General features: G+C 47.3%; 1 protein-coding gene across 1 annotated transcript in view; it reads left to right on the top strand.

Annotated features, from left to right (window-relative positions):
• The window catches only part of LOC148040506 (uncharacterized), a 30,882-nt gene extending 17,618 nt beyond the window's left edge, over window positions 1–13,264 (top strand). The window contains exon 6 of the mRNA XM_087700041.1: window positions 12,774–13,264. Within this exon, the coding sequence (XP_087556167.1) occupies window positions 12,774–12,865 (92 nt within the window). The 3' untranslated portion in view covers window positions 12,866–13,264. The remainder of the gene's footprint in view (window positions 1–12,773) is intronic.
• Window positions 13,265–13,756: the final 492 nt, after the last annotated feature.

Raw genomic sequence — 13,756 nt, 5'->3', positions numbered from 1 at the left:
GAGTGATACGTTGTATCTACTTCATGTATCTAGTGTGCGTGACCATACTGTTGCCGTGACCGAGCAGCCAAGTGTTTCTTTGTGGCATGGCCAATTGGGTCACACGAGTCAAACAGGAATGAAAGTGCTTTCTTGTTTGGGTTACTTGCCTTGTCTTCGTTATGCTGATTTTGAGCATTGTGATCATTGCATTTATGGCAAACATGCACAAACATCTCACAAAAAGTCTCTTTCTTTGAAATCTTCTCCTCTAGAGTTAGTACATTCGGATGTATGTCAAATGCAAGGATTATCTTTAGGGAGAAAGAAATATTTTGTCACCTTTGTCGATGATGCTACACGGAAAGTATAGGTTTATCCTATTCGTAGCAAGGATGAAGTGCTTGACAAGTTTAAAAAATTCTTGGCATTTGCTGAAAATCAGACAGATAAGACACTTAAGTGTCTTCGCTCTGACAATGGTGGGGAATATGTGTCCAAGGCCTTTCAGGCATTTTGTGACAGCAAAGGGATAAAGAGAGAGCTCACTGCCCCTCATAATCCACCCCAAAATGGAGTTGCAGAGCGTATGAATTGGACCATACAGGATAAGGTCTGTACGATGCTGTCTCATGGTGCATTACCCCATGGTTTTTTGGGTAGAGGCTGTTATGACAGCCGTTCATCTGATTAATCTGTCACCAAACAGGTCTTTGGGGGGGGGGGGGGTTTCCCAATAAGCGCGTTCGGGCAAGCCACCTTCATATGCTCATCTAAAAGTGTTTGGCTGTGAGGCTTTTGTGCACATTCGTAAAGAAAAATGCAGCAAACTTGAGCCAAAGTCCAGTAAATGCATTTTCCTAGGATATGGTGATGAGGGTGAAATGGGGTATAAATTGTGGGATCCCGAGAAAAGGAAAATAGTATGCAGCAATGACGTTATCTTCCGGGAAGATCGCATGCACAAACAGCCCGAAAAGACTGAGGAAGCCGTAGGGTTGTGTTTCGGGAAGAAATACATTGTGCCCGCTGTACATCAGCAAATACCCATTGTAAATGAACCTGTAAATGCATGAAATGATCAGCCAGCTATTGTCCATGAAAATAAGCCATTACATGTGCAAGACCAGCTAGGACAGCAAGCTGTTAATGTTGATTTGCAGGCTGAAATGCTAGGACAGCATGCTGAAAAAGGAAATTTGCAAGAACATGCAGCAAACAATGACCATTGGGTTAGGAGATCTTATAGGGCTACTAGACAACTTGATAGATTTGTTCTTGGTGCAATTAATGTGGCTAAGTATGTCATGTTGATAGATTGTGGTGAACCGTCTTGCTTCAAGGAAGCAATGGACAGATAGGACAGTAAGAAGTGGTATAAAGCCATGCTGTCAGAGATGGAATCTTTTAAAAAATGGCACTTGGGACTTGGTGCAGTTGCCTAAGGGGCAGAAAACCCTTCCATGCAAATGGGTTTACAAGATGAAGGTCACTTTTGGTTCCTTACCAAAAGTACAAAGCAAGATTGGTTGCAAAAGGATACAAGTAGGAGCATGGAATTGACTTTGATGAGATTTTCTCGCCTGTAGTTAAGATGATTACATGGACAAGGGCCAAATTGAGGCTTAACCTCATGCTTTAGCCTCATTAGACATTCACATACGTAGATCTTATTTTTTCATTTTTTAAAAATGCAAGAAATTCAAATTTTTCATTTTTTCTCTATATTTTTTCATTTATTTTTAATAGAAAGTAGATATTTTCTAGTTTTTTTTCTGATGACTAATCATTGGAACTGAAACTTAGTATTTTTTCTTATTTTATCTCATGTCCACTTATTTTTTTCCACTCAAAATAAAAAAACTATCAATTTCCATCAAAATTAGTGTCTTTTTGAGTTTTGAAAATTTATAATTGCTGTAAATCAATACGGATTCTGCATAATAGTGATTGTAACTCTCAAACATAATGCAAGGAACATTTAAATAAAATTTCAGCCCATGTGCACACCAACCATTTTGGGCTTGGTTGCAGTTGAAGATATGGAACTCATACAAATGGATGTAAAGATTGCGTTTTTACATGGTGATTTGCATGAAGACATATATATGCAGTAGCCTGAAGGGTTTGTTGAACAAGGGAAATAAAAAATGATATGTAAACTCAATAGGACTTTGTATGGGCTAAAACAAGCACCAAGAGAATGGTATCATAAGTTTGATACATTCATGCAATCCCAAGGCTTTCATAGAAGTCAAGTGGATCACTGTTTGTACACCAAGAAGGTAGCAGATAGCAGCCTTATTATCTTGGTTTTGTATGTAGATGACATGCTGATTGCTGGCAAGGATACTCATGCCTTGGATTCATTGAAGCAAAGTCTTCATGGTAGGTTTGACATGAAGGACTGGGTGATACAAATCACATTCTTGGCATGTGAATACTCAGAGATAGATCTAAAAGCTTACTCTATCTATCTCAACAGGAGTATATCTCCAAAGTTTTGCAGCGCTTCAATATGGAGGGGAGGAAAACAATTGGGGTTCCATTGCCTCCATATGTGAAACTCAGTGCAGAGGACAACCCTACATCTGATGATGAGAAGACTGAAATGGCCAAGATACCATATGCTTTAGCTGTTGGCAGTTTGATGTATGCTATGGTTGCTATACGTCCTCACATTGCTTTTGCAGTGGGAGTGGTTAGCAGATACATAGCAACCCTTGGCAAGCCTCTGGAAACCCCCAAGCATTGCCTTTGGTCATGTGAGGAGGCGCAACTCATGTGGAGAGGAGCATGTTGCATCCTTCGTTCTGTAGCATCCAGCCTTGGATATATCTCACGGGGAGCTTTCTGTTGGCAAGCATTCAGCCAGGGCTGCCGGCACCTCTGAAACTCTAGGTCTCTGGTCTCGAGCCCACCCTCTGACCAATGCTGTATGATGGTCATCCACGCCACCTTGGCTTGGGAATCCCTAGAGCTATCGGATCTGGACCAAAGGAAGTTCCGCACAAGGCGGCGAAGCTGCACTACGTAAGACGAGGAGAAATATCAACACGAGGCGATGTACCAGGCCGTCGCTAGGAGGACCTTATTAACCACCAGGGCTCGCCCGGCTAGTGAGAGACGAGCCGTGCTCCAATAGGTCAGCTTTCTCCGAATAGAATCGGGGACTGGAAGAAACTGCTGGGTGGGAGTGATGTCGAGTCCCACCTGGAATCCTAGGTACTGGACGGTCTGCCCTCTGCTCACCCATCTAAATCCAAGGTGGACGCCCCACTCTGTGCTAGAGTCCGAGTCTGTGAGAAAACCGACCGACTTTCACCAGTTGATTTTCGCTCCCGCTGTTGAATAGAACACCTCAAGGGCCAGTCTCACTCTCTCCAACATCAACTCATTGTTCTCTATGTAGAGTGCTGTATCGTCTGCATACTCTAAGTCTAGCAATTCCGTCTCCTCTCTCACTGGAAATCGGAGGCTGCGTAAACTGCTCACACGAGACCTGAGGAAGTGAGACATCACCTCTGCAAAGAGTAGGAACAGGTACACGGCTAGGGGGCAGCCTTGCCAAACTGATCTCTCCTGCCAAAACTCCTCCCCATGCCTACCCCCTATGAGAACCCTGCTGGTGGCCGATCTGTAAAGTGCAGAGACCTCGTGAATCCAAGCCTGTGGGAAACCCAACCTCGCCATGGTGCCCTCTAGAAAATCCCAGTCCACCCTATCATAAGCTTTCTCAAAATCCAAGAGAAGTATGGCTAGTCTCTACCCACTGTGCTGAGCCTACTCTGTCGCCTCAAAGAAGGTAAATACATTGTCCAGGATGCTCCTATCCTAGACAAAGCCTGTCTGTGTGTCATGGATGATGTCAGGCTGGATGGAGCATAGTTGCCTACCAATCATCTTTGCCAATGCCTTATAGGCCACTAACAATAAGGTGATCGGTCTTCACTGGGAAAGCTCCAATCAATCTCCTCCTTTGGGAAGAAGATTGATGAGGCTTGTCGAAAGGCTCCTTGGCATCTGTCTTGAAGTGAAAATCTCTTGGAAGGCCATCGGTAGGGGGTTCTTCACCACTTCTCAGTAGGTAGTAAAGAAAGCCTTGGAGAGACCATCCTCCCGGGCATTTCTTCCTGTCCTGTGTATGGAAAGCCTCTTCTAGTTCCTTCTCTGTGAAGGGGGCTAGGAGGGAGTGTCCCATCTCCTCTGTGACGAGGGACGGGATGTGATCCCAAACCTGTTGCCTATATCGCTGTCCTCTAGCTGAGGCCGTCTCCTGTTGGAAAAGGCGACCGTAGTAGTTAGTGGCAATCTCCATCACCTCGTTTGGCCTAGAGCGAGTCCTATACTGATCTCGGAGGTTGCATATTTGCTCTCTTGAGGTGCGAGGGTGGTGCACTTGGAAGAACTGCATGCACATTGTACGGAAAGAGAACTCTGAGCGCTTGTCCTCTAGGCCCGCAATGGCTACTCGTGCTCGCACCTCCCGTGCGTGGAGGGTGGGATCCCCGGATGCCTCTTGTAGTAATCTCTGTGTGGTTGCAAGGTCCCGCTGAAGTGCTCTCTTCTCTTCCCAGCTTTGCTGCTTGGCTTGTATGGTTACCTCTTGGCAGATTCTGCTTGATTCAGTTAGGACCTCTGCAACCTCCTTTGCGATCCGATCCCTCCTGCCCCATTTCCTAGTCCAAAGCTGCTCTATTTGTGTCGTCACCTCCTCCCTCCTATAGATCGAGTCAGGGATCCTACAGGATCGTGTGTCTAGGGCAGATGTTGGGGGGTCTAGTGTCAGGAGAACCGGGCAATGATCGAACAACGTGGTGCCCGCCAACTGTCCTATCTAGCCTCCATGAGAGCCTCCCGCACTCTCCCACATAAAATGTGTCCAACGGCTCTAGCAGGACTTCACCTAGCCGCTTGTATCCCTAGGAGAAGTCCAGCAACCTCTCCCTCTTGTGGAAGGCAGGGTCTCTCCAGGCATCGTGTGCACCTACTGCCAATAGAAATACCTCCCATGCCTCCTACTCCTCCCCGGCCATGCTCTGGTAGTTTCTGCCTCTGCCCTGTTGGTCCTCCAACGCCTCCAGGTTGTTGAAGTCTTCTCCAATGATCCAAGAGTCCACCTTTGGGAGTCCCTCCGCGATCTCCACCCAGAACTTGCTGCGTGCCCTTCCTAACCTCCGTAGGGGCATAGACATTGAGGACTCCTAGGCACGAGTCCCGAATGTCCAATCTGATTCATAAAACCCTCCCTTCCACTATCGTCTCGTGGTCTCGTACACAGGCGGTGAGACTCGGGCCGATAGAGGTGCATACGCCTCCACTCCTACCATGGGTAACTATGGCGTGCTCCCAGTAAGTGCGGGAGCTGTGCAGTAGTACCTTTCCTACCCGTTGGGCTTGGGTGGGCGTGAGCTTGTGCTCTTGTAGAATTAGGATGTCCATCCATCTGGCAAGGGCAGACTGCAGCTCCTGCTGAACAATCAACTTTCTAGAACCACGTGCCCCATTGTAGTGGAGATTGTTCACATTCCATGATGCGAGGTGTAAGCTCATGGGGAAACCTGTGACTGACCGAATAGGCATCTATTCGGTTTGGAAGCTGCTGATGAGGAGGAGAAATTATGAGGCATGCAAGTGCGCTTTGCCGCAGGTCTGGATGGAGAACTCCAATCCCCCATGGTGGCCCTCAGCTGGGACCATAGGGGTGATAGATGCTCCAGGTGGTACTATCAATGCGTCAATTAGCCATGTTGAGAGTCGCGACTCTGTGTTGGTAGAAACGGGCCGCCTGTGCCAGGGGCCACTCCATCACATCCGGCAGAGCTTTCCAGTGTGGACGGGCTAGAAAGATGATGCTCAAGTGCGGGACCTCAGCACCAGCCCACCGATTAATGTCCATCGTTCAGCTAGGCCACTGCTGCACGAATAGTGCTAGTCCTTTATCTCCCATCCACTGGGAGATGCGGTCCTCCACCTGACTCTTTTAACTCCTTCTCTATCTGTGCCGTTATCCAAACCCCTGAGTGGGAGGACTGAAAGAAGAAGGCGTAGTTTGTTCCATTTGGTGGTGCTAGTAGATGGACCTTGCTCCTCCTTGACTTGCGAACCACGAAGATTCCTACCTCTAGAGATAGTGGGAACTCTTCACACTTCGCAACTCTCAGGTAGGACCATGGGCCACTTCGGGGGAACTCTTGTGGCAACAGCTGTGCTTGTCTCGAGAAAGTGTAACAGGCTGCACGAGCAGATGAGCTGGTGGTTGTATGGGAGGGGGGGAACTGCTGGTGCGAGGATGTAGGCGTTTGTGGCTCATCACCTCCTATGGGAGGGAGGGGGGTGGTTCTGGGGGGGGGGATCACCAAAACCGGGGGTGGATGGGGTGCTTGATAGGGAAGGTGGCGGGTGGGGGGAGAAGATCGAGGGATGGTTGGAGGTGCATGGCGGGTGGCAGGGGGGGCTGGTGGCCTTGGAAGGGGGGAGGGCATGGGCTCGGGTCAGTGGGCGGGGCATGGGAGGTGGGGAAGGGTGGGTGTGGGGGGTGTGGGCTCTCTGGTGCGGTAGTCTGTGGCGTGGGTGGTGGATGTAGGGGGTTGCGGCCCTGCCGGGTGGGGCGGGCAGGGGTGGTTGCGGAGTGCCCTGTCGAGGGTGCGTCGCTCACCCTCTTGCTCCCTGTTAATAAGGCTGTGTCTGCGGAGCTGATTGCGGTTCCCCTTGTCGTCTACCTCTCTGTCGTCTCTGGACCCGTGTGAAGCCGTCAGCATCCACCTGTGGGCTTGTCGATGGAGCCGCCTTGGGTCCGAAGCATGTACAGTCAGCTGCTTGATGCCCAAAGTCATGGTAGCGCAGGCATTGCCCTGGTTGCCCGGTCACAATGACCTGCTGCCTAAAAGAGCGACCTCCAGCCTCTATCTCCAAGAACTTGCGTATACTCTTTGTGTCTTTCACGGCCACCCGTACCTTGGAAACTCTTGCAGTTGTCACAGCATCCGCGAAGGAGGCAAGGAGAACTGTGCAGAAGAGCTGACCAAAGTCCTCCACTAACTGGAGGTACTCTACCGCCAGTCTGGGAAAAAGTAAAGTGACTGGGTGTTGGAGAAATCTGTTGTGGAGCTCAAATGACTCCACTGTGAAGACGCTGTACCAGGGGACCATGTGAATGACCCTCTTCGTGGAGGCATAGGGCGAGCTCTCCACTAACTCCCGAGCTGTGTCTGCGGAGGTGAGACGTACCACGAAGATCCCAAAGCGTATGAGGATTGCCCCCACGGCCTGTGCTGTGCCAATGCGTAGCGTGGAGTGGAGCCAATCCCGAAGCTGGGCCTTGGTTGGAGAGTGTCATACTATCTGGCTGAAAATCACTGTTTCTTTAAGCTCCAGCTCTGTGGCACTGACAGCCAAGAGTTGTTCCTCAGAGAGGACAATGCGCAAGGTGTTTGACAGGGGGCACTCACAGAATGCACCGGTGCCTGACCAGAGGTTTCCATTGCGCTTCCCTACTGAGAATCTACCCAACACACTGTTGTACTGCCGAAGGGGGGGGGGAGTTGCTGCAAATGGAGGGAGCAACTGGGGGGGGGGGGGGAAGAGGGCAAGGGCAATGGCGAGGGGGGTTGGATTCTGTTTTTTGATGTTGGTAGAGGTGTCGGGCGCCACGGATGGCGGCGTGGGAGGTGTGTGGGCAGGTGGCCGTAGGATGGAAGAGATGGGAGAGAATGCGGGAGAGGTCAATGGTACATAGGGCAGAGGGGGGGGGACTTAGGGCGGGGGGGAGGGCGTAGGCACACTGTGATAGTGGGGGTCACAGGGCAGGGGGTGCAGCGTGATGCGATGGCGAGGTGGGGGAAGCGTAATGTGGTGGCGCATCGTTGATGACAAGCAGAGGGGGCAGCACGATAGTGAGGAGGCAGCGCAATTCGACGGGGCACGGGGGCGAGGGCAGCGGCACGTAGGTAGGGAGCAGAACGTAGATTGCAATTCTACACTTTCTCCCCCCTTCTTAGATCTTGGATGTGGTGGAAGGCCAAAGGAGATGTGGATCCGAGGGTGGCAGGAAGAGTGCCAATGCTTTGAAGTTCGTCAATGAAGAAAGCCAGTCAAGGAGCAAGATCTCCTCTCCATATAAAAATCCGATCAAATGGAAGGCCACCATATGGCAATGGAAATAGAGAGGCCTTAAAAAAATCACTCTTGGAAACTCTAGTTAGGGATGGGTGAGCCAAGCTACGAGCCCAACTATGAGACCATAGCTAGGAACTATTGAAGGCGCCATAAGTTGCATAGAATCAACAGAAACCAAGGGCCAAGCGGCAAGGGAGGGTGGCTTGGTGGCTGGATGACGAAGAAAAGAGGTTGCTGCATGAAGGAAAGACCCAAAGTAGATTGGAAACCTTGAGAAAACTCCTCATGATCTTGGGAAGCCCGTCTGAAACACAAAGGGCGAGGAAATCCATAGCTGCATTACCAATATCGCCTTTGTTTGAAAGGGATGGGAGGTATGAGGGGAGCATTAGAGGAGATTGTGGAGGATGGGATGTGAAAAAATGACTAATAAGAGATCGGAGGGACAACATGACTTGCAAGGAGAAACGCAAAGTGTGTACAACAAACATTGAGAGAGAAGAGAAATTTAGAAAGACAAGAACATGATGGTGATGCAGTGAATCATGGTATGAAGAAAAGCTGATACAACGGAAGCTCAAAAGATGATTGCACAATCTTGTTTGAATGAGACGGCAACAGTCGTGGGTAATCTGCACAGAAGGGGGGGAAACACAATTCTTTGGGTAGTGGGCTATTGAAGTAATCATTGGAAGGTGAAGGACAGCTATCGAGGGAGAGAACCATAGTCCTTTGATGCCGTTGGAGATGAGGAAGATGACAAGTAGTTGTCAAAGGACCGAAGCAAAGTCCTCGGCATGGTGCATTGTTGCTAAGGGCAAGGACATTGTTGCTAAGGTGAAGAAGGTGACCCTAGGCAGGGAGATGGCCTCTAAATAGCCAAATGCAGGTGGTGACACTACTTGGAGGATGAGGATGCTAACACCAAGTTGATGGAAGATGATGCTTTATAAAGAAGACCCAAAATGCAAGGAGTTTGATGCCGCCAAGTGGTAGGGAGAAGTCGCAGGCTATATAGGGCTGATGCCAAGATGTGGGGAATTCTCTAGGCAGCCAAACGCAGGTGGTAGGCTGGCCTAACATGACGCCAAGATGAGACAGAAGGTCGCCATGTTGGAGGAGAGAGATGGATGCCCACCATGAACCACAGTGTTAGCCTAAGGGGTGTGAGGGTTGTGGAGAGGCGGGAGAAGGGAAGGGTGTCGGAATGACGAAGGAAGAGGGGTGAAGAATGATTGAAGTGGTGGTGAATGAATGAAGTGACGGCCTATTTATAGGTATAAGCTGTCTAGGGTGGTGCATCACCGTGTCGACGCCCATTGAAGAAGTCGCAGGCTGTATAGGGCTGATGCCAAGATGTGGGGAATTCTCTAGGCAGCCAAACGCAGGTGGTAGGCTGGCCTAACATGACGCCAAGATGAGACAGAAGGTCGCCATGTTGGAGGAGAGAGATGGATGCCCACCATGAACTAGTGTTAGCCTAAGGGGTGTGAGGGTTGTGGAGAGGCGGGGGAAGGGAAGGGTGTCGGAATGACGAAGGAAGAGGGGTGAAGAATGATTGAAGTGGTGGTGAATGAATGAAGTGACGGCCTATTTATAGGCATAAGCTGTCTAGGGTGGTGCATCACCGTGTCGACGCCCATTGAAGAAGTCGCAGGCTGTATAGGGCTGATGCCAAGATGTGGGGAATTCTCTAGGCAGCCAAACGCAGGTGGTAGGCTGGCCTAACATGACGCCAAGATGAGACAGAAGGTCGCCATGTTGGAGGAGAGAGATGGATGGCCACCATGAACCACAGTGTTAGCCTAAGGGGTGTGAGGGTAGTGGAGAGGCAAGAGAAGGGAAGGGTGTCGGAATGACGAAGGAAGAGGGGTGAAGAATGATTGAAGTGGTGGTGAATGAATGAAGTGATGGCCTATTTATATGCATAAGCTGTCTAGGGTGGTGCATCACCGTGTCGACGCCCATTGAAGAAGTGACTAGAATGAGGACACCAACCCTTTTTGGTATTGTTAGTGTGAAACCCTAAATAAAGTGTGTAAACTGAAGAAGTGGTTTTTCAACATGGGATGGAACTTGTGGGATAAACGGAGCACGAATGGGAATGGGTGCGGCAATAGAAAGCCACCTTGGAGGGCCTTGCACAATGGAAGGGAAATGGAGCATAGCATAGATAGTCCCCTCTCTTGCCAACCTGTCACAAAAGGGATGCATGTAGAAAAATCCTCAACAAAGATGGCCGGCTCGGTGAAGAGAACATGGGTCTGGAGTCTAGGAAGGCCATAAATGGAGAGGAAAGGGAAGCTCGAGTCTCCTGGTGATGAGAAAAGAGAAGATTAGTGTAGAAAAGAAAATGTGCTGCCTAATTGAAGGAGGGTGCTCTGCTTTAAAACATAGATGTAGAGGGTAGTTGCCTATAGAAAATGCTGGCAATGCAAGGCCTGGTTCTGCAGCAAGTGTGCTAGTGGCTGCTTGTAGAAAACACATGCTTGTATGGTGCTGCGTAGCTATTAGAATGGCCACCCAGCCTATCGGAAGCTGCGCGAGTGTAGGAATAACACTGCCCAGCTTGTTAGAAGTTGCCCAAGGTCAAAATGCAAATCTACCTTGGTAATTGCTGTATAAAAGGGGTTCGCCCTACCTTTTTTGACTCCAAATGCAAGATTTCTAGCACATGAGGTTGACGTCTAGCAAGTTTTGTTGTAGACAACATGCTCTTCAAGATCTCCTGACTCCCACATATGACTTTGATACAATGTGACAGTGCGCAACGAAAGGAGGAAAGTGAATATGGAGAGAGGAAGGAGATAAAGGAATAATGTAGGAGAGATTCTAAGGGGGTGTTCACAGGGCTGAAAAACCTTCTCCAACAAGAAGGTAAAAGGTGCCCATATGCATAGGGAGCACATAGTAGAATGATCAGAGGAACCTGATAAATGAAACAGCTGCAACTTCAGCACCGCCATGTCATAATCCTGCCACACGATTGTGCCAGAACATAGTGAGCCAGTCAGGCATGGCAGCCCCATCCATAGTGATTTCTAAATTCTGATGACAGGCTGTTGTGACAAGTGAGCTCACGTCTTGACTCCACATTGTCCTGAATAACCAAGCTCCATGTCTAGCAATGTCACTGAGTCTGGATTTCTATACCCACTATGTGCTAGCCAACGCCTGCATCATTGGCAGTGACCATTTATATGGCAGTCCTCATGCAAGCCAAGGTGTATATCTGTAGACAATAACTGGGTCCTTTACTTCCATTGTGACCAGTGCTCCATTGCTATGGCTGAGAGTTGTTTAGAAGTGACCGTGTATTGGTTGTTGGTACTAAGAAAGGCGAGTCACCATGTTTATTGATAGTGTGTTTCAATTTGATTTGGTGTGAGATGAGTTCATTGGTGTAGCACCTTGGATCTCAAATCCTTGGAAGAGCCGAGTGTCTGTAACTGTAAAGGCAATTGGAGCATGTAGGCTATGTACTTAATACTGTTTTGGGCAGTCCATGGCTTTGACTCTTGTTTTGTATGAAACCTGTAGTAAATTGGGACAGCTGAGGTACAGTCTGCATGTTGAAACAAAGATCACCAATCACCCATATAAAATTTCCATGAGGTTTTCCATTTGTCAAGCATCTGTGATGATAGGGGTGAGTGTCTTTTGAGGGAAAGAGATGTTTTGTGCTGTCTTTACATATCAATGCTTTTCTGAAAGAGTCATCAAGGCTAGAGTAAGTTTTTTGTATGCTGAGCATTGAGGGCCATGTATGTGCATAGATAGCACAAATTTATCTTCCAAGTCACTATTTTTGTGACGTTTGCCTTGCTGATGTGTGCCAAATATTTAAGGCCATATGCGTACAAAGAAGACATACTCGTTATGTTCCAAGGTCATCCTCATTTTCAGGATGTTTGCCTTTCTGCTATTCTCTACAAGATTCTTACTTTTTTTATACCTGTATCCTTTTCAGCATAGTTGCACTAGTACCACATAGGAAAGGTTTCATACTATACCATACTTTAGGTACCATACCTTATTAGTACCATAAGTTTCCAACTTAATGGATACATCTTTTCTCGTTTGAATTGCACTTTGGGATGAGCTAAATGCTCCTTATACTAATATGATTCTCCCATGAGATTAGGTTATTTGAGATTCAAATAATTTCTCTCAACCTTCTCTCTCTCTCTCTCTCTCAAGCCCACACTTATCTTATTTGTATGATCATTCATGTATGATGTATCCACTCCCATCTATTTAGTTGTAAGTTGTAGGTAGGAGTAATGCATGTTGCGTACGTAACATCAGGTTTTGGAGGATAACTCTTATTTGTATGATCATTCATGTATGATGTATCCACTCCCATCTATTTCGTTGTAAGTTGTAGGTAGCAGTAGCGCATGTTGCGCACGTACCATCAGGTTTTGGCATGTTATCTTCGAGTATTCATCTTATATACTCTAATAGCATTGCTATTTAGACTTGAATATCTATTCTATTATCTTTAGTCCAAAATAATCAAGTTAATTTTTTTTGTACTAATATTGTACCATACCTTATAAAACCTTAAGGTACCATTTAGTACTGTATTTTATCGTACCATACCGTACTATACCTTTCGTACCTGATAATTATACTTTTCAGTGTGTACTGATACATTTCTCTTTTATGATCAGGACCTAAGAAAAAACAACTCCATGTTGACAAGGCAGATGAGGACGCCGTCTATGGCACTTATGAAGATGTTGACGACTATGATTTTATGTAGATATATTTTCTGGTTTGCAATTAATATGATTGATTGACGGTCATGTAACTTGTTCGATGTCTGCTTGCGGTCCGTAGGTGCAATTGTGAGAAGGGTTTTTACCTTGCCCTGATACCCTCTTCAAATGTATTTGTTTAGACAATTTTGATGGCGATTAGAGTTGAAGATATCTGGACATTGAACTTGTATGCTTAGTGGAAAGCACATGGTTATTACCTTCAGGATATTGGCATGCAGTGCTGAACTGGAATTGTGCTCTTCCACTCATGGGGGCTCACTTGTTATAACATCACTGGCAGCTGTATGAATTCTTTGCAGGATTAGGCTTTCTGAATAAGTGGTGTGTGTTTCTGTATCTCTATTCAGATATAGAAGTATAACCGAGAGGTTTATGCAGTATACTTGCTTCACACTGTTTTTATCGTTTTTGCACCTTTGTAATGGGCCCTAGGGTGCAGTGAGAGTTGCTGTTTATCTTTGCAGTTCAAAGTACTGGCAAAAGCACACTAGGGTGAGGTTCTATGTTCTGCTGAGCAGTTATGGTGCCTTTTGACTCATTTTCAATGTGGGAAATGATGCCATTCTGTTTGGTTATGATTGTGCTTCTAAAGATAGAAAGTTTGTCTTCAGGTTTCTCTGTCATACATCCAGGCCATATGAATTTGTAAGGATAATCCTGTAACAACTATCCTTACCTATCTAATGAGGATCGTTCCTAATGATAGCCATAAGTTGGTTTTATTGAGAGGTTTCTTAGAATGTGTGAAGAGGCCAATAGCGTGGAGGGCTTAAGAGATGAATGGCATGTTTCCTTTGAGCTGCACGTGTTTGTTATAGGAGGGTATATGCTCTGAGTAGGTTTCTCCTAGTAAATCTAGAGGACTAGGAAAG

Source organism: Lygodium microphyllum, chromosome 2, assembly GCF_053477565.2.
Source record: "Lygodium microphyllum isolate KBCC chromosome 2, Lygodium_microphyllum_v1.1.10, whole genome shotgun sequence".
In the NCBI taxonomy this organism is placed as follows: Eukaryota; Viridiplantae; Streptophyta; class Polypodiopsida; order Schizaeales; family Lygodiaceae; genus Lygodium; species Lygodium microphyllum.
This window is presented reverse-complemented; position numbering and strand designations above follow the sequence as displayed.